General features: G+C 62.6%; 1 protein-coding gene and 1 pseudogene across 2 annotated transcripts; both read right to left on the bottom strand.

Annotated features, from left to right (window-relative positions):
• Window positions 1–284: 284 nt before the first annotated feature.
• GJB1 (gap junction protein beta 1) lies at window positions 285–16694 on the bottom strand. Of its 2 annotated transcripts, none has more exons than XM_048864967.2 (2): window positions 15923–16694; window positions 285–1632 (listed from the first exon to the last, which is right to left on the bottom strand). In XM_048864967.2, exon 2 carries the CDS (start codon window positions 1618–1620, stop codon window positions 781–783), a length of 840 nt encoding a protein of 279 aa, XP_048720924.1. In that variant the 5' UTR covers window positions 1621–1632; window positions 15923–16694; the 3' UTR covers window positions 285–780. The 2 variants fall into 2 exon arrangements, with proteins under 2 accessions (XP_048720924.1, XP_048720925.1); XM_048864968.2 differs by lacking the exon at window positions 15923–16694 and adding an exon at window positions 3139–3668.
• Window positions 3352–5815, bottom strand: LOC125643222 (uncharacterized; annotated as a pseudogene).
• Window positions 16695–17253: the final 559 nt, after the last annotated feature.

Genomic DNA, 17253 nt, shown 5'->3' with positions numbered 1-17253 from the left:
ATTACGGGGCTGGACAGGTCCGAGCAGCCCCCGGATACCACACTGGCCTGCAGGACACAGGGGAAGGGCCTGGCTGCCGTGGTGGGATGCCCGGAAGGCTTGGCAGCTGTCGGGGGGGGGGATGCAGCTCCCTGTTCAGTGTGTGCTTGGCCCAGCCCCAAGCAGGACAGGAAGGAGCTGGCCCAGCGGGCTGACCTGGCGAGGTTTGGGGGGGCCTGCAGTCCCGCTGCCCCAGGGATCCTGAGCCCTCACCAAACCCCCGGTGACAGAGAGAGAGAGTCAGCTCCTGAGATACAGCTTTAATGGCCTACACCTCTGGTACTCCAACCGCCAGGCCTCACCTGGTGTTCTCTGCCGCAGGAAACTGACCCTCGCTCGGACCCACTGGCTGGGCCCCGCAGTGGGGATGGCTCCTTTCCCTCTGGGAGACAGGGCCTCTGTTGGGGGCACCAGTACGGCTTGGGGGGCATCACACAATGAATTAAGGCAAATTCTGAGAGCTCTGCAGCTACCCCAGCCCTTCTAATGGGTTTCAGGGTGTGAAAAGGACTTGGCTTGTGTGTGGCTGGGGGCCCATGGCAGTGGGGGGTGAAGGGCTTGGCACGACACCGTGCGCAAGTTGGCAGTGTCCTAGGGCCAGAGCTCAGGCAGTTGTGAGTGTACCAACAGGCTCCGTTCAATGCTCATCTCCCGCCAGAGCCTGTCCCCCATGGCTCCCGGTGGAGGGCTGAGGGGTAGGGGCCTTGTGTGCCAGGGCCCCACCCAATGGAGCTGGCGCCTCTAGCAGGCGGAGCAGCGATCGCTCTTCTCCTGCAGCCCCGGATTGCGACGCAGCATGTCCTTGAGGGAGCTGTCCTGCTCCGTCAGCAGCTGGTTGATCTCATTCTGCTTGTACTCGGGGGAGAGCTTGTGGCCATATAAGGAGCTCTTCCCTGATGGGGGGTTGGAGTCCTGCTGGGCCCGGCGGGCACAGGCCCGCACCACCAGGTACACCAGCTCGGCCATGTTGAGGATGATGCAGATGCCTGAGGTGGCCAGCATGAAGACAGTGAAGATGGTCTTCTCGGTGGGCCGGGAGATGAAGCAGTCGACGGTGTTGGGGCACGGGTAGGCCTCACACTTGACCAGCCGGATCATCTGGTAGCCAGGGTAGATCATGTAGAAGATGTACATGAAGACAGCCTCGAAGAGGAGTCGGAATATCACGCTGCAGGTGTACGTCCACCACAGGGAGCCTGAGATGCGCATCTTGTGCTTCTTCACCTCCTCGAGGTGCTTGGTGTCGCCATGCCCTGTCAGCACCAGCAGCTTCTTCTCCTGGTGCTGCTGGTAGGCCACGTGCATGGCCACTAGCAGGGCGGGTGTGGTGACTAGGATCAGCTGCAAGGCCCACAGCCGCACGTGGGAGATGGGGAAGAAGTGGTCGTAGCAGACGCTGTTGCAGCCTGGCTGCTGCGTGTTGCAAGTGAAGGCAGTTTTCTCATCCCCCCAGACACTCTCAGCTGCCACCACCAGCACCATGATCCTGAAGATGAAGATGACAGAAAGCCAGATGCGCCCAATGGCAGTGGAATGGCGGTTCACGCCACTCAGCACTGTGTAGAGGCCTGCCCAATTCATCGTGCCTCACGCCTGCAAGAGACAGCAGCAGGAGGTCAAGTTAGCAGCCCAGAGACCCTAGGGATGGGCCCTGTGGGCTGAGAGGAATGGAGACCAGAGGCCAAAAGCAGTCGAGGCTCCAGGGGCAGCATTCACCATGCTTCTTACTTAGCCCTTTCCTCTGTTGACGCGAGTGTCCACAAGGCCTGGCCAGTGGCAGCTGGGGAGCCGACCACTCTGTACGTTAGGCCTGAGTGTCTGCAGGTGGGCACCCAAATTGAGTCACCACTAGCGACACTCTTGGTCTGAGTTTCTAGCCCTCGTGCTTGTAAAGGAAGCCTGGAGAATGTTGACCACTGAAACAAACACCATGCTCTCTGCCAGAGTCTGCAGGCAGTCTGAAACGAGCACAGGGAGGTGGGAGCTAATCCTGACACCTCAGTGAAGCGTTGACTCTGAAACCTAACGTAACGCCGACAGACCCTGGTTGTCAACGGGCAGGATCAAGCCTGGAGCCTCTGGAGCTTAGTGCATGAGCTTCTACAGCATGAGCTCAAAGACAACTGGCTCTTAGCTAAGGCTGTAGTGCAGACTCATTTTTTCTCTCTCTCTTAAAGTGCCGCTAAATGGGACAGAAACCACCCCCAGGAGGTGTGTGGGTTACACTCACAACGTGCTTTTCATTCTCGATATAGTTCACCCTCATTGCTGATCATTTCACAGGAGAATCCAACTAAGATGCTCATCCCCTCCCTCCTCCTGGGGCTCCCTAGCTCCAAACCCCCTGCCCTTGCCCCAGTTGTCTGACCCTCCAGCTTTGCCCTGTGATTTCAGCCCCCCGGCTGCAGCACGGTGAAGCTGAGGAGGTAGGAGCAGCTTAGAATACATTGAATGTCATGTAGCGATTGAGGCCTGGGGAAGGTGTACTGATTGGATTGCTCATTTGCATATTAATTGCAGCAGTGCCCCCCTCCGCCCCGCAGGGCACTCTGGGTTGGGATTTAGGGCCTGCTGGCTGGAGGACAAGGGTGGGCCCTGACCTATGGGGCGGCTGTTCCCCCTCAGGAGTGGTGAGGGAGTGCAGCTTTCCCTGGCATGCGCCCTGGTTGCTGCTGTCCCCCAGCATGGGGGAGGCACAGTCAGGGACTCTGCTCTCCACCCGCAGCCTGGCCCTGCAGGAGCAGAGAGCTCAGGGCACAGCGCCCTGCTGCCTGCCCCCTTCTCCAGACTCTAGCCCGAGCCCTGGGAGAGCCAAGACCAGGAGAACGTGGCACAAACCATCAGAACAGAATGGCACCAGGACCCCTACGACTCCTCCCTGCCCCCTGCCAGAGCACTGGGAGCAGCCGCTGTGTGCCCAGCGGACGAGTGTCCATCCCCCTGCTGGGCCTACCAGCCCCGGACGGACCCAGAAACACGACTTGCAGGCCATCGCCTGCCTCTGCCCGTCGGCTCCGCCTGTGCCACTGGCTCCCGTGCAGAGCTCTGCAGAGGGCCAAGAGCAGGAGACGGACCGGGGCCCTGTAGCGGCCATGTTACCTTGCGGTGAGGAGTGTGTCCTTTCTGAGCAGCCCAGAAGGGTCCCCGCTAAGCTCTCATGTCTCCAGGCAGGAGTGTGCGCGGCTCAGCCCCCCGTGCTGCCTGCCCTTGTCTCTATCTGCCGCTGCCCTGCACTGGGAAGTCATATGCTGCTTTATAAACTATTCACATACAATGAGGCCTTTATGGGAACAACACACTGTAGAATTCAGATCAAACGCCCTGACTTCCGCCTACCCCCTGCCAAACAAAGTGCCAGTGTCCTGCATTCCAGCCAGGCCCAGCCCTGTGCCCGCTCCCACCTTGCCCATGAGAACGAGTCTGGGTCCCTGCCCTCCTGGCATGCCGTCTGTGGCCAGGGACCCCACTGGGGTGCTCTCTCCACTGCCCCCTAACGGGCTCTGGGGACCACGGCCAGAGCCTCACACTGCCACAGGGAGACACCAGCTCACGGCCCATCTGCAGAGGTGATTGTCCCCAGGGCCCAGAGAACAAGCCGGGCTCTCGCTGACGGGATGGCTCCCCAGGGCCCAGAGAACAAGCCGGGCTCTCACTGACGGGATGGCTCCCCAGGGCCCAGGGCCCCAGAGAACAAGCCGGGCTCTCGCTGACGGGATGGCTCGCCAGGGCCCCGGGGCCCAGAGAACAAGCCGGGCTCTCGCTGATGGGACGGCTCGCCAGGGCCCAGAGAACAAGCCGGGCTCTCGCTGATGGGATGGCTCCCCAGGGCCCAGGGCCCAGAGAACAAGCCGGGCTCTCGCTGACGGGATGGCTTGCCAGGGCCCCAGGGCCCAGAGAACAAGCCGGGCTCTCGCTGACGGGACGGCTCCCCAGGGCCCCGGGGCCTAGAGAACAAGCCGGGCTCTCGCTGACGGGATGGCTCCCCGGGGCCCAGAGAACAAGCCGGGCTCTCGCTGACGGGACGGCTCCCCAGGGCCCTGGGGCCCAGTGAAGAAGCCGGGCTCTCGCTGACGGGATGGCTCCCCAGGGCCCAGGGCCCCAGAGAACAAGCCGGGCTCTCGCTGACGGGATGGCTCCCCAGGGCCCAGGGCCCCAGAGAACAAGCCGGGCTCTCGCTGACGGGATGGCTCCCTGGGGCCCAGTGAACAAGCCGGGCTCTCGCTGACGGGATGGCTCGCCAGGGCCCTGGGGCCCAGTGAACAAGCCGGGCTCTCGCTGACGGGATGGCTCCCCGGGGCCCAGAGAACAAGCCGGGCTCTCGCTGACGGGACGGCTCCCCAGGGCCCAGGGCCCCAGAGAACAAGCCGGGCTCTCGCTGACGGGATGGCTCCCCGGGGCCCAGAGAACAAGCCGGGCTCTCGCTGACGGGACGGCTCCCCGGGGCCCAGAGAACAAGCCGGGCTCTCGCTGACGGGATGGCTCGCCAGGGCCCTGGGGCCCAGTGAAGAAGCCGGGCTCTCACTGACGGGACGGCTCCCCGGGGCCCAGAGAACAAGCCGGGCTCTCGCTGACGGGACGGCTCCCCAGGGCCCTGGGGCCCAGTGAAGAAGCCGGGCTCTCACTGACGGGACGGCTCCCCGGGGCCCAGAGAACAAGCCGGGCTCTCGCTGATGGGACGGCTCGCCAGGGCCCAGAGAACAAGCCGGGCTCTCGCTGACGGGATGGCTCCCCAGGGCCCAGGGCCCAGAGAACAAGCCGGGCTCTCGCTGACGGGATGGCTTGCCAGGGCCCCGGGGCCCAGAGAACAAGCCGGGCTCTCGCTGACGGGACGGCTCCCCAGGGCCCCGGGGCCCAGTGAAGAAGCCGGGCTCTCGCTGACGGGATGGCTCCCCGGGGCCCAGAGAACAAGCCGGGCTCTCGCTGATGGGACGGCTCCCCAGGGCCCTGGGGCCCAGTGAACAAGCCGGGCTCTCGCTGACGGGATGGCTCCCCGGGGCCCAGAGAACAAGCCGGGCTCTCGCTGACGGGATGGCTCCCCAGGGCCCAGGGCCCCAGAGAACAAGCCGGGCTCTCGCTGACGGGATGGCTCCCCAGGGCCCAGGGCCCCAGAGAACAAGCCGGGCTCTCGCTGACGGGATGGCTCCCCGGGGCCCAGGGCCCCAGAGAACAAGCCGGGCTCTCGCTGACGGGATGGCTCGCCAGGGCCCTGGGGCCCAGTGAACAAGCCGGGCTCTCGCTGACGGGATGGCTCCCCGGGGCCCAGAGAACAAGCCGGGCTCTCGCTGACGGGACGGCTCCCCAGGGCCCAGGGCCCCAGAGAACAAGCCGGGCTCTCGCTGATGGGATGGCTCCCCGGGGCCCAGAGAACAAGCCGGGCTCTCGCTGACGGGACGGCTCCCCAGGGCCCAGGGCCCCAGAGAACAAGCTGGGCTCTCGCTGACGGGACGGCTCCCCGGGGCCCAGAGAACAAGCCGGGCTCTCGCTGACGGGATGGCTCGCCAGGGCCCTGGGGCCCAGTGAAGAAGCCGGGCTCTCACTGACGGGACGGCTCCCCGGGGCCCAGAGAACAAGCCGGGCTCTCGCTGACGGGACGGCTCCCCAGGGCCCTGGGGCCCAGTGAAGAAGCCGGGCTCTCACTGACGGGACGGCTCCCCGGGGCCCAGTGAACAAGCCGGGCTCTCGCTGACGGGACGGCTCCCCGGGGCCCAGTGAAGAAGCCGGGCTCTCGCTGACGGGACGGCTCGCTGTGGCCCCAGAGCTCCCTGGTGGCTGAAGCACACGATGTAGCGAGCAATGTTCAGGGGCCTGTCTCGGGAGCTCTGGTGCACAGCTGCTGCCAGGAGGTGGGTCAGAGGGCTGACTGGGGTGAGGCAGGCCAGCCCCTCACCACGGTGCAGAGCTGGTATCAGTCACTGTGGTGGCTTCTGACAAACATCTAGCAACTGGCAGCTCCTTCTTGGAACGAGAACACTGTGTCAGAGCCCAGTGTCCTGGCCGGGCATGCAGGAGCCTCCATTCTTGGGACCACCCAAGGCCTTGCATTGTCATGCCCTCTGCTGCACCGCGGGCCATAAGAGGCCAAGAACCGCCAGCCCGCTGTGCCGCGAGAGATGAGCGTCTGCCACGCCGGGGGAGACATCACAGCTTTGCCAGACAGCTCTGCAGGCAGGGGAGAGCAGCCTCTCTTGTGTCCCTCTTGCTGGGTACTGCCATTCCTGCACGTGCACCCCTCTGCAGCAGGGAGCGGGGCCCAGGGAGAGTCAGTGACTTCCCGGGTCACACAGCTGGCCGGGGCAGAGCTGGGAAATGATGTGCTGGGTCCCAGCCCGGTGCCCTAGCCACGAGCCCAATATTGACACATGGAAAGCCTGGCCCCTGCTGCAGGTCGGACTCCATGAGCATTGGGGCATATCTCTTTCAATAATTTGTGAGCGTCCCAGTGGCCTTCGCTGCACTGTGTGTTTGAGAAGCCCCCAGCCCCTCTGGAGTGGCAGTGGGTGTGGGGCTAGGCCCGGCACGGCATGCGGGAAGGGGTCTGAGTAATGGGACCCCTCTGCACCTGTGTGGGTCCTTGCTGCTTGGTTGTGTGAAGAGCAAAAATGGCATTCAGAATCTGCTGGCACCAGGGCCAGCCAAGCCAGCGGAGCGCGGCTCCTTGCTCGCGCCCCGGCACCCCTACAGGCTCCTGGGCCGCTCTCTAGGGAGGAGCTCCGGGCTCTGCCAAGAGCCCCAAGCACCTGGGACGGGAGACAGGGCAGGGCTCAGGCTGCCAGAGCAGAGCCGGCAGCAGGGCTAGTGCAGCCATGGGACGCGTGCTCAGGAGGAAGGTCTTGTGGGAGCCTCGAGCGCTGGAGCTCTGGAGGGCAGGGAGCTCCCCATTGCACCCAGGGGAGCAGGGGGCCCCACGGGGTGAGACAGGGCTCCAACGGGGGAGGGGATGCTCTCTGCTGCCGTCTGCTGGGGAGCTGACTGGGGGACAGGCCTCATTCGCATTTCAGTTCTACGGCATTTGGGGCTGTTTTGGTTAAAATACAGTTAAATTTTGAGTTTGTGGGCAATAAGACTCTTGACTCTCTTGGGAAAGGGCGGACAGGAGAACCGCCCCGGCGGCGCTGGGTCGCTCTGGCCCGGCTGGGAAATGGAGTGGGGTTATTTGCTGGCAAAGGCCGGGTGTCGCTGCTCCTGCGCTTAGCGGTGACTCCAGCTGGCCTAGCCTGGGCTGACGGCTGGTGCAGAGCTCAGGGGCGTTGCATGGCCTGAGACCAGCCACAAGAGCTCATCATGAGCCAGGTGCAGCGGCCGGGGAAGGCCTGAGCTTGGGCTGCTGGGCAGGCCCTGGGGCGGGAGGGTTTGACCTAAAGTCCCTATAAGCTGGGCGGCCGCGCAGCTGCCTATTAAGCCCCGCACAGGGCTGTGGCGGGGAGAGATGCCTCTCCCCCAGCATGGACCTGCCGCAGCCAGGGAGAAGTGTCTCTCCCCTGAGCCCGAGCTGCTGCAGTGAGAGAGGGCTGGGGGGAGTCCTCTCTCCCCACTGCAGCCCTGGGGCAGCCTGCACGCCCAAACCTCTCATCCTCAGCCCCACCCCAGAGCCCACACCCCAACTTCTGTCCCAGCCCTGAGCCCCCTCCCACACCCCAAACCCCTCATCCCCAGCCCCACCCCAGAGCCCACACCCCCCCCGCACCCCAACCCTCTGCTCCAGCCCTAAGCCCCCTCCCACACTCTGAACCCCTCGGCCCCACCCCTGCCACATGAATTTTGTTATTGCCCCAATATGAAGGTAATGTGTCACACATCGCCTCCATATTGATGCACATAACAAAATTCATTCTGCACATGGACATACAAAATTAGAGGGAACACTGGGTCTGACTGAAGGGGTGTAAGTGAATTATTACTTGCAGGTTGGCCCACGTTTATTGTGTTGTCTCCCCTCCCCCCAAGGGTTGGTTTTGAACCCCTGGGCACAGGGCTTGTGAGATGGAAGCTATTGCCTATCAGAGGCGCCCTGGGCGGCGTATATAGGTTCCCAAGTTTCTGAATGGGGGCTTGAGCTGAGGTTGAGCCTTTAGGAACCCCTAAAAAACTGAACCCAGCCTGTCTTGCTGCCGACTCCCCCCTGCCCTCGACAGAAGTGTTAAAATTATTTGTATTGTCGTCATGGGCCCGGCTGTGCCAGGTGCTGCACAAACTTAGACCATACGAGCCGTGCGCTGCAGGGCCTGGAAAAGGGAGGGACTTGACAACACTTTTAAGGTGGCCATGTGACGAAGTGGGACTGTTCTTAATGTTTCCTCTGAATAGTGTGGGGGTGCCTCAGTTTCCCCTAGGCAGTTCTTAAGTATCTAGGGGGTGGAGTAAGGGTGTATGATCATTGCAGAGCCCTAGAGGGCAGGTGTGTGCAGGAGTCTGGACACAGAGAATAGCCGACACCCTGTTTCCTGGCAACTGATGGCCTGGGCCCTTCCCCCCCTGCAAGTTGAGAGCTGAAGGGTTGGAGAACAAAGGAATCAGGTGACCACCTGGCCCGGGAAAGGAACAAAGCCCAGAGGAGGAGGGGCTGGAGGGGGTTTCAGTTTTGGGGCTGGCTGGGACATGGAGTGAAGTGCAGACGTGGTTGTCTGGCTCACTGCCCCCCAAAATGGACCCAGCTGAGGGGTCCCGTTCTCTGCACCTGCAAGCTCTGTGTTAGACCATGTTCCTGTCGTCTAATAAACCCTCTGTTTTACTGGCTGGCTGAGAGTCACGTCTGACTGCGAAGTTGGGGTGCAGGACCCTCTGGCTTCCCCAGGAGCCCCACCTGAGCGGACTCGCTGTGGGAAGCGCACGGAGGGGCAGAGGATGCTGAATGCTCCGAGGTCAGACCCAGGAAGGTGGAAGCTGAGTGAGCTGCGTGTCCTGAAGACAGGCTGCTCACAGAAAGGCGACTGCCCCAGAGTCCTGACTGGCTTCATGGGGAGCAGTTCCAGAGCATCGCCCAGGGACTCCGTGACAGGCCATAAATTATGAGCTAGCAGTGAGGAGGAAGGAGGGCTGAGACGTCCGTCCGTAAGAGGAGCTCTGCCTGCGGAACAGACAGCACCAGGGAAGGAGGTCTGGAGAGCTGCAGGGACATTCCTACCACACACACATGGTGACAGCATCAGGGAAGGCGAGGCAGGCAGAGGAGTCTGGGGAGATGGGCTGGGAGATGGAGGTGGACCGAGGAGCCTTGGAGGGGGTAAATGGGCTGCGGGGAGTAGGCGGGGAGCAGGGACAGTGATACCAGTGGGCGGGGCAGGCTAGACAGGGCCAGGGCTGGGCGATAATAGCAGTGGGGTGGGACTGGTGTTGCAATTCAGGCGTTACTAACTAGATATGTCTGAGCAGGGGCAGGGCAGGGGCTGTGACGCGCCCGTCTGGGCGCTGTTTCAGGGCTCAGCATTCAGGTCTCCCTGCTCCTAAGAGAGGCTGGAGCAGCCCAGTCAAAAGGCAGCAGAGAAGCCGGCTGGGGGTTTGTGGGGACAGGGACTCTCCGCTCTGCGGGGCAGATCTGGGAATGCAGCCGTGGAGGGCAGCATGAAGAGTAGGGCTGCAGGCCAGCCACGACCCAGTTCCAGCACGCCCAGGCTCTGTGGGGCAGTGTTGGCATTGGTCCCATGGCAGGGGCTCTGGGATAGAGGTCCCGACACAGCATTGCTTAGACGACCCTTGCTAGGGGCGCCCACATGCAGAGCCCAGAGGCAGCTTGCTGAGGTTACAGGAGTCGGCTTTGAGGGGGTGCAAGGAGCAGTCAGACCGGGCCAGCACTCCATGGCGGTAGGTCCCTGGGAGCTTCCCCAGGCACCAGCATGGCCACAGCAGAGCGCTCTGCTCCCAGACACGCACCGCGTTCCCTGAGAGGGTTACCAAGCTGCTGCCACCGCACAATGGTCCTGGCCACAGCAGGCCTGGCTTCGGCCAGAGGAGGGCCCAGTGAGAAGTCTTTTCCGAGCCAGCCTGAGAGGTTTGAACACACTTGAACCCTGACTGCCGCAGGCCAATGGCCCATCTCGGCCCATCTCCTGCCTCCGGCAGACGTAATCCCCATGTGCCCATGGCATAGCGTCCACCAGGCCAGAGACGAGTCACAGGGTGAGCTGGTCCTTCCGGGGATGCCAGATGCAGCCCAGCGCCCCATGGGGTCAGGGGACAAAGAGCCCACTCAGGCATGTGGGAGACAGAAGTGGACAGGCAGCCAGTGGGTTGGTGAGGGGGAGCTCGGCAGAGACTTGCAGGCTGAGATGCCCCAGCAGAGCCACAATGCCGGGGGGCTGAAGGAAAGCCCCTGAGGCAAAGGCAGCCCCAGAAAGGACTGGGCTCACCCTTCCAAGGCCTGCGGCCAAGGAGGAGCCCTGGGAGAGGCCCAGAGGGGAGAAAGAAAGTGGCAGAGTTTGCCACGAAGTGAGCAGGGAGGGCTGCCAGGGGAAGGAGCTCAGCTGCGCAGGGAGGGGCCCTGGGAAAGAGAAGAGGGCAGGCAGCTCTAAACAGAGAGTTCCCAGGCTGGGGAGCCCACCAAAGCGGGTTGTTGTGGGGCCCCCACACAGCCCAGGAAGGAGGCTGCCCCAGGAGGCTTAGGAGGGGTGAGTCCAGAGGATGGGCTGAAAAGGAGATGAAGAGAAGCGAGACCCTTGGGAAGCCAGGCTGTGTCTAGCTTACAGCGAGACAGGAAACTGGCTTGGTTTGGACTTTGATACCCCGTCAGGGAGGGGCGGGGGGCTGGAGGGCCAAGCCACCAAGAATTGGGGGTGGGGAGAGGGGAGCAGCTCGGGTACTTGCAGCGCCATTCTGTTCCACAGGGGGGTGGGCCCTGCTAGGTGGCTGGCGTCCTGACGAAGGTGCAGTGTGGGTTGTGTAACGAGCGTTCTTCTCCCCCGCCGAGATGGCTGTGCTCTTCGGAAGCCTCCTTCGGGCAGCACTGGTTTTCCCAGGCTGTCCCATAATGCAGGTTACATCTCTGGCACCCGACAATCTGGGTGTCGCTTGACAAGCCAAGGCCCCTCCTGTAGATTTCACAGGGGCAGGACAATCCTGGTGCTCAAAGTTGTCCACCCTTGTTCTGTAGCTACTAACTGCCCTGTTTCCGGAGCGTTCTGTTTATGGGAGAAGGATCTGATGTCTCAAGACTGGGATTTTGCAGAGCATGAACAGTCCTCTTCAAGAGTCTCCTGAAAAAATGATGGGCTATAAGTAACCACCTTCCCACCCGTGCAGTGAAATCAAACTGGGTCCAGTCCATGTTCAAAGTTGCTCTGTTTTAAAATCTCCCCTTTCCTTAAACAGGTATAAGGTACAAGGCCCTGCCTGGATGCTCTACATTCAGTGTAAATCTGGCTTGTATCAACGTAGCTTAGCTCACTTCCCCACTGACACAAGCCAGGCTTCAGTTGAATTCAGAGAGTCCACACAGGGTCAGTTCCCTTCAACCTGTTTACAAGCCCTTCTAGTTGCACAGGTGTGATGCTGTACAGGGGCTGCGGCAGGTGTCCTTTTCTCGGCTTGAGTCATGGGAGCTCTAAGGCTAGGCCAGTTTGTGTCCCTCTTCACAGCGAGTGCGCCCGGGTTCCATTGCCGTGGGCGGAGCTGGCCCAGGCTGTGGGGCGCTCTCAGGGAGGAAGCTACGGCAGCAGCGGGTGCTTTTCAGGGCAGTTCGTGTCGCATGAGGGGATGTTTGTGATCATGCAGAAAACGTAGCCTGGTGGCTAGCTGCAGAGGGGTGGTGAATGGCTGAATAGGAGTCGGGCCCTGATGGGGGTCAGAGTTAAAGCTGTTTTTTGATAAATCTGAGTTGCAGACAAACCACAGTATTATAATAAACCCAGGAAATGCCCACTGGGCCCAGCTAAAGGAAAGGGAAAGGACCTCATCCCTAAAGCAGCAAAGAACTTGGATCTCTTGAGCAGCTGTAAACCTGTCTGCTGGTCACCTTAGGGTCCTTGGGGGCAGTGCTTCCTCTAATTTTGTATGTCCATGTGCAGAATGAATTTTGTTATGTGCACCAATATGGAGGTGACATGTGACACATGACCTTCATATGGGTGCACATAACAAAATTCATGTGGTGGGGGTGGGGCCGAGGGGTTCAGAGTGTGGGAGGGGGCTCAGGTCTGGGGCAGAGGATTGGGCCACGGGCCCTGGGAGGGGTGGGGGATAAGGAGTTCAGGGTGCAGGAGGGGGCTCAGGGTTGGGTCAGAGGGTTGAGTCTGGGGGGTGCAGGCTCTGGGGTGGGGTCAGGGAGGAGGGGTGTGGGGTGCAGGCAGGGGGAGAGGCTCCTCTCTCCAGCTGTGGCAGCTCCGGTGGGCCTGGGCCAGGCTGAGGGAGGGGCTCCTCTTCCCCAGCGGCAGCAAGTCCAGGGCAGGTCTGCACTGGGGCCGGTGGGGAGGGGCACCTCTCCCCGCCGCAGCCCTGAGTCCCTGTGTGGGGCTTAATAGGCAGCTGTGCAGTCACACAGCTTAGAGGGAACTTAGCTTGTGAACCCTCTGAACTCCTGTGAACCGATAAAACCACCTTTAGGTGTGAGGGGAGAAAGGCCAGGCCAGCAGCCGCTGCCCAGGCCTGTGTTCAAGGCCTGCCTATGTGACCTGGGGCAAGTCCCCTGCCCCTCTGGACTTTAGCCCCTGTTTGTACAAGGGGGAGGGTGGCCCTGCCTGGCGCTCAGGGGTGTGTGGGGTGAGGAATGTGCCTGGACACCAGGATGCTGAGCCCATGGATGGCTGGGCTCCCAAATTCCCTGGCTTAGCAGCCCGGCTCTGAAGAGGTCTCCTTTGGTGAAGCTGCTGCTGTGTGTGGTGTGGCCCGGAGCCCCAGGCCCAGCCAGGCTTTGCCTGGGCGTTTCCTGAGCACCCAGTGCTGTGGAAGCCCCGAGAGAAGCCTGGCAGGGTGGGTACAGAGCTGGGCTGGGCTCTACTCCAAGCCAGACAAGAGCCTGAGCACTATCTCGCCAGGGCTTCCGGACCCACCCGGGGCAGTGACTAGGCCAAGCGGTTTCCAGAGGCGATGGGACTGGGAGGGCCTGCCTCGGCCTGACGAGGGGAGGCAGTGGGGGTGTTGTGCTGCTCACACCCCCTGAAACATGGGGGCGGGGAGTGTCGGGGGGGCACTCTGACTGCCAGAGTGCAGCCGAATTCTTGCTTTGGGGCTGCAATGGCCACTGAGGGACCTGGGGAGGAGTGTGAGCGCAGGGAGAGGGCTGCATTTCCCTGGCACTGTGCAGGGAAGGGGGAGGCCTTCCCCTGGCCTTGGAGAGTGGGGGGTATAGCACACCAGAGCTGGGCCGGGGGGCTGTGGGGTGCAGGGGATGTAGCATACCGGAGCTGGTCGGGGGACTCTGGTAGCCGTGGGGAGCAGGAGGTAGCACAGCAGAGCTGGGTCTGGTAGCCATGGGGAGCAGGGGGGCAGTGGGGTAGCACACCGGAGCTGATCCGGGGGTGTCTGGTAGCCATGGGGAGCAGGGGGGTAGCACACCGGAGCTGATCCGGGGGTGTCTGGTAGCCATGGGGAGCAGGGGGGTAGCACACTGGAGCTGATCCGGGGGTGTCTGGTAGCCATGGGGAGCAGGGGGGTAGCACACCGGAGCTGATCCGGGGGTGTCTGGTAGCCATGGGGAGCAGGGGGGTAGCACACCGGAGCTGATCCGGGGGTGTCTGGTAGCCATGGGGAGCAGGGGGGTAGCACACCGGAGCTGATCCGGGGGTGTCTGGTAGCCATGGGGAGCAGGGGGGTAGCACACCGGAGCTGATCCGGGGGTGTCTGGTAGCCATGGGGAGCAGGGGGGTAGCACACCGGAGCTGATCCGGGGGTGTCTGGTAGCCATGGGGAGCAGGGGGGTAGCACACCGGAGCTGATCCGGGGGTGTCTGGTAGCCATGGGGAGCAGGGGGGTAGCACACTGGAGCTGGTCTGGGGACTCTGGTAGCCATGGGGAGCAGGGGGGCAGTGGGGTAGCACACCGGAGCTGATCTGGGGGTGTCTGGTAGCCATGGGGAGCAGGGGGGTAGCACACCGGAGCTGATCCGGGGGTGTCTGGTAGCCATGGGGAGCAGGGGGGCAGTGGGGTAGTACACCGGAGCTGATCCGGGGGTGTCTGGTAGCCATGGGGAGCAGGGGGGTAGCACACCGGAGCTGATCCGGGGGTGTCTGGTAGCCATGGGGAGCAGGGGGGCAGTGGGGTAGTACACCGGAGCTGATCCGGGGGTGTCTGGTAGCCATGGGGAGCAGGGGGGTAGCACACCGGAGCTGATCCGGGGGTGTCTGGTAGCCATGGGAAGCAGGGGGGTAGCACACCGGAGCTGATCCGGGGGTGTCTGGTAGCCATGGGGAGCAGGGGGGTAGCACACCGGAGCTGATCCGGGGGTGTCTGGTAGCCATGGGAAGCAGGGGGGTAGCACACCGGAGCTGATCCGGGGGTGTCTGGTAGCCATGGGGAGCAGGGGGTAGCACACCGGAGCTGGGTCTGGTAGCTGTGGGGAGCAGGGGGGTAGCACACCGGAGCTGGGTCTGGTAGCTGTGGGGAGCAGGGGGGTAGCACACCGGAGCTGGGTCTGGTAGCATGTGATAACATGTGGCATGTGTGGAGATGAGCAAGCCCCAGGCTGGAGGCAGGGACTGGCAGGAAGCCTGTGCTGGGAGTGACCCGACGGGGATCCCCCCGTCAGCGGCAGCCTAGCACCAGCCTCTTCCAGTGGCTGACAGTGCCTAGACCGAGGCCCTAGACCAGGTAGATGAGACACTGCCTCGGGGCCCCCCCTCACTGGGCACCGACCTCGCTGGGCACAGCAGGTCTGCCGGGAGCGGGAGTGACCTGCTGCCTTTTGCGGAGGCACAGAGGGTTGGTGGGCTCTCAGGCTGCCTCACTGGAAATGTCCCAGCACCCAAGAAGAGACCCCCAGCTTCCAGCCCAGGTGTGGGTCTGTGCCCCACTCTTCCCCAGCCAGGTGCCACACAGGGCAGCACAGCAGCCCTGGGCAGGGGGGAAGGACCTTCGCTTGGAAAGCAACTGGAGCATGCTGGGAAATGGCCTGGGATGTCCCCCAAGACGGTCAGCGTGCACTGGGCATTGGTGGGAGGGGGATCCCTGCCCCTGGGGGGTCAGCACGCTCTGGGCATCATTCTGGGGTTGGCAGCAGGAGAAGCACAAAGGCTCAGCTGTGGCCCGTCTGCCTGAGGAGCGCGGGGTGGGTGTCAGATGTGGGAACAGCAGGCTTGGAGGCCCCTAGGAGAGAAGCAGGCTGGATCTGAGGTTTGTCTCCTCTGGCCCCAGGTTCCAGATCTGGGAAAATCCAGCAGCTGTGCCGAGGGGTCTGCACCACCCCAAGGAGCTGCTGGATATTGCTTAGAGCCCCTGAGCTGGGATGGTAGCTAGGGCTTCACAGGGCCGCTGGCTTGGGCTGCAGAGCCCTTCAGAGGTGTTTGTGAGCTAGCTGCCCATATGATAAAGGTGGCTGGAGAACAGACCTTAGCAGGGACTGCCAGAGGAGTAAATCCGCTCTCTCTCCTGCAACCAAGCTCATGCCTCCTGGCTCACAAGTCGGGCACATCCCTGGCAGGAAGCTGGATAACGTCACCCTCTGTTCCCTGCCGACCCAAACTGCTCCTCCAGCTCGTGAAGGGACGGGGGAGGAAAGAGACCCCCTTACCCAGTCCAAGGAGAGGGGAGAACTTGCCTCAGCTGGGCTGGGCTGTGAAAGGAGACCCCTCAGCTAGGGAGGTTACCCCTGGGGACCGCTTGCCTAGGGCTCTTGGGGCAGCATGGAGAACTGTGAGCCAGAGCCCTGCGCCGGGCCCCCGCTCCCAGGGGATGGGAGTTGGGGACCAGCCTCTGGAGAAGGCTGAGGCAGCACGTGCTGTGGAGGGGGCCCCAGACTCACCACTGGCACTGAGGAACAGGTAGGGCTCTGTGCAATTGTCCTCTTGAAAGTGCTTTGCTTCAGCAGAGCTGGGACCTTTATACTGGCCCTCCCCTGCTGCAGGAGGCCAGCCCTCAGAATCGACCAGGGAGTGGGGCTGACGCCATCCAGCCTTGCTCACTTTCCAGGTAAACAGCCTCAGGTGTGTCCAGCTGTGCCACTTGGCTGCCAGCCCTGCCCTTCTGCAGGATCCTCACCCTGGGCCCGGTAGACGGGCCCACACTCACTGACTGCCACAGCCCATCCCTGGTCAGCCATTAGCCACGTGCCCCCCGCCTCATGCCCCCCGCCTCATGCCATGGCAGCTGCACCAGAACTAACTGCTGGGCTTGGACTCCTCAGGCACGCGAGAGCCCAGAGCTGGCAGTGCCAGGCCCACCCGCAGGGGAGCTTGGGAGGGCCTGGACTCGACTCCAGCTGGGGGCTGCAGCAGTCCGAGATTCCCTGCAGGGGCCCCCAGGCAGGGGCCCCAGGCCCCTGAACCTCTCCTGTCTCCACATGTCAATGGCTGGTGGGGTCCCCATCACCCAGCACTCAGTGCCTCAACCCAGGCCTCCCGGCTTCCCTGGGACACTGAATTTCAACAAGTCCAACCCTGCTGTGGGCAGCTGCAAAGGCAAATACAGGCTGTAACCGATTAACTCGGACACTGGGGCCTGCGCCCAGCTCCAAGGTCTCTGCAGTGAACACAGAGCCAAAACCAGCCTATGCAATCCCTGGCGTGTGGTGACCCCCGGACCCTGGCTCCTGCTTGGCCCAGGAGGGAACAGCAAGAAACGTAGCTTCCAAATTTGGCACTAGCCTTCATCTCAGCTCGGAGGCCGGGCACCGAGCCAGGGCCCTCTGCTCCTGGGGCAGCTGGACTCTCCCCTACCCACTTCCAGCACAGCCAAGGACCCAGCTCCCAGCCTTCAGGCAACATGACTTGTGGGGGACAACCTGGTGTGGGGCAGGAGAGGGTTGGGAAGGACGAGGTGGCAGGAGAAGCTGGGGGGCTGTGGGTGTTGGTTTGAGAGTGCTGTGTGGGCATCATTGGGGGTGACTACGTTAGAGTTGGTTTGGAAGGGCAGTTGGGTAGGACAGCTATGGGGCTGGTTAGGTGTGGCGGGTGGGGATAGTTTGAAGTGGTGTGTGGGATAGAGGATTGTGTTAGGAGGGACTGTATTAGGTAGGGTGGTTAGGGATTGGGGGGCTGTCGGTGGGTTGTTAGAACTGAGGAGTCATGTTGGGTGTGCTGTGGGGGGCAGTAGGTTGTTTAGGTTGGGAGGGCTGTCAGGGGGGTGCTGTCTGGG

This window comes from Caretta caretta, chromosome 9 (assembly GCF_965140235.1).
Source record: "Caretta caretta isolate rCarCar2 chromosome 9, rCarCar1.hap1, whole genome shotgun sequence".
Taxonomy (NCBI): domain Eukaryota; kingdom Metazoa; phylum Chordata; order Testudines; family Cheloniidae; genus Caretta; species Caretta caretta.
The sequence above is the reverse complement of the archived record's forward strand: the minus strand, read 5'-3'. Positions and strand labels throughout refer to the sequence as shown.

Bases quoted from the DNA above. Each gene is read 5' to 3' on its own strand.
- GJB1 (XM_048864967.2), bottom strand. From the start codon at position 1,620: ATGAATTGGGCAGGCCTCTACACAGTGCTGAGTGGCGTGAACCGCCAT.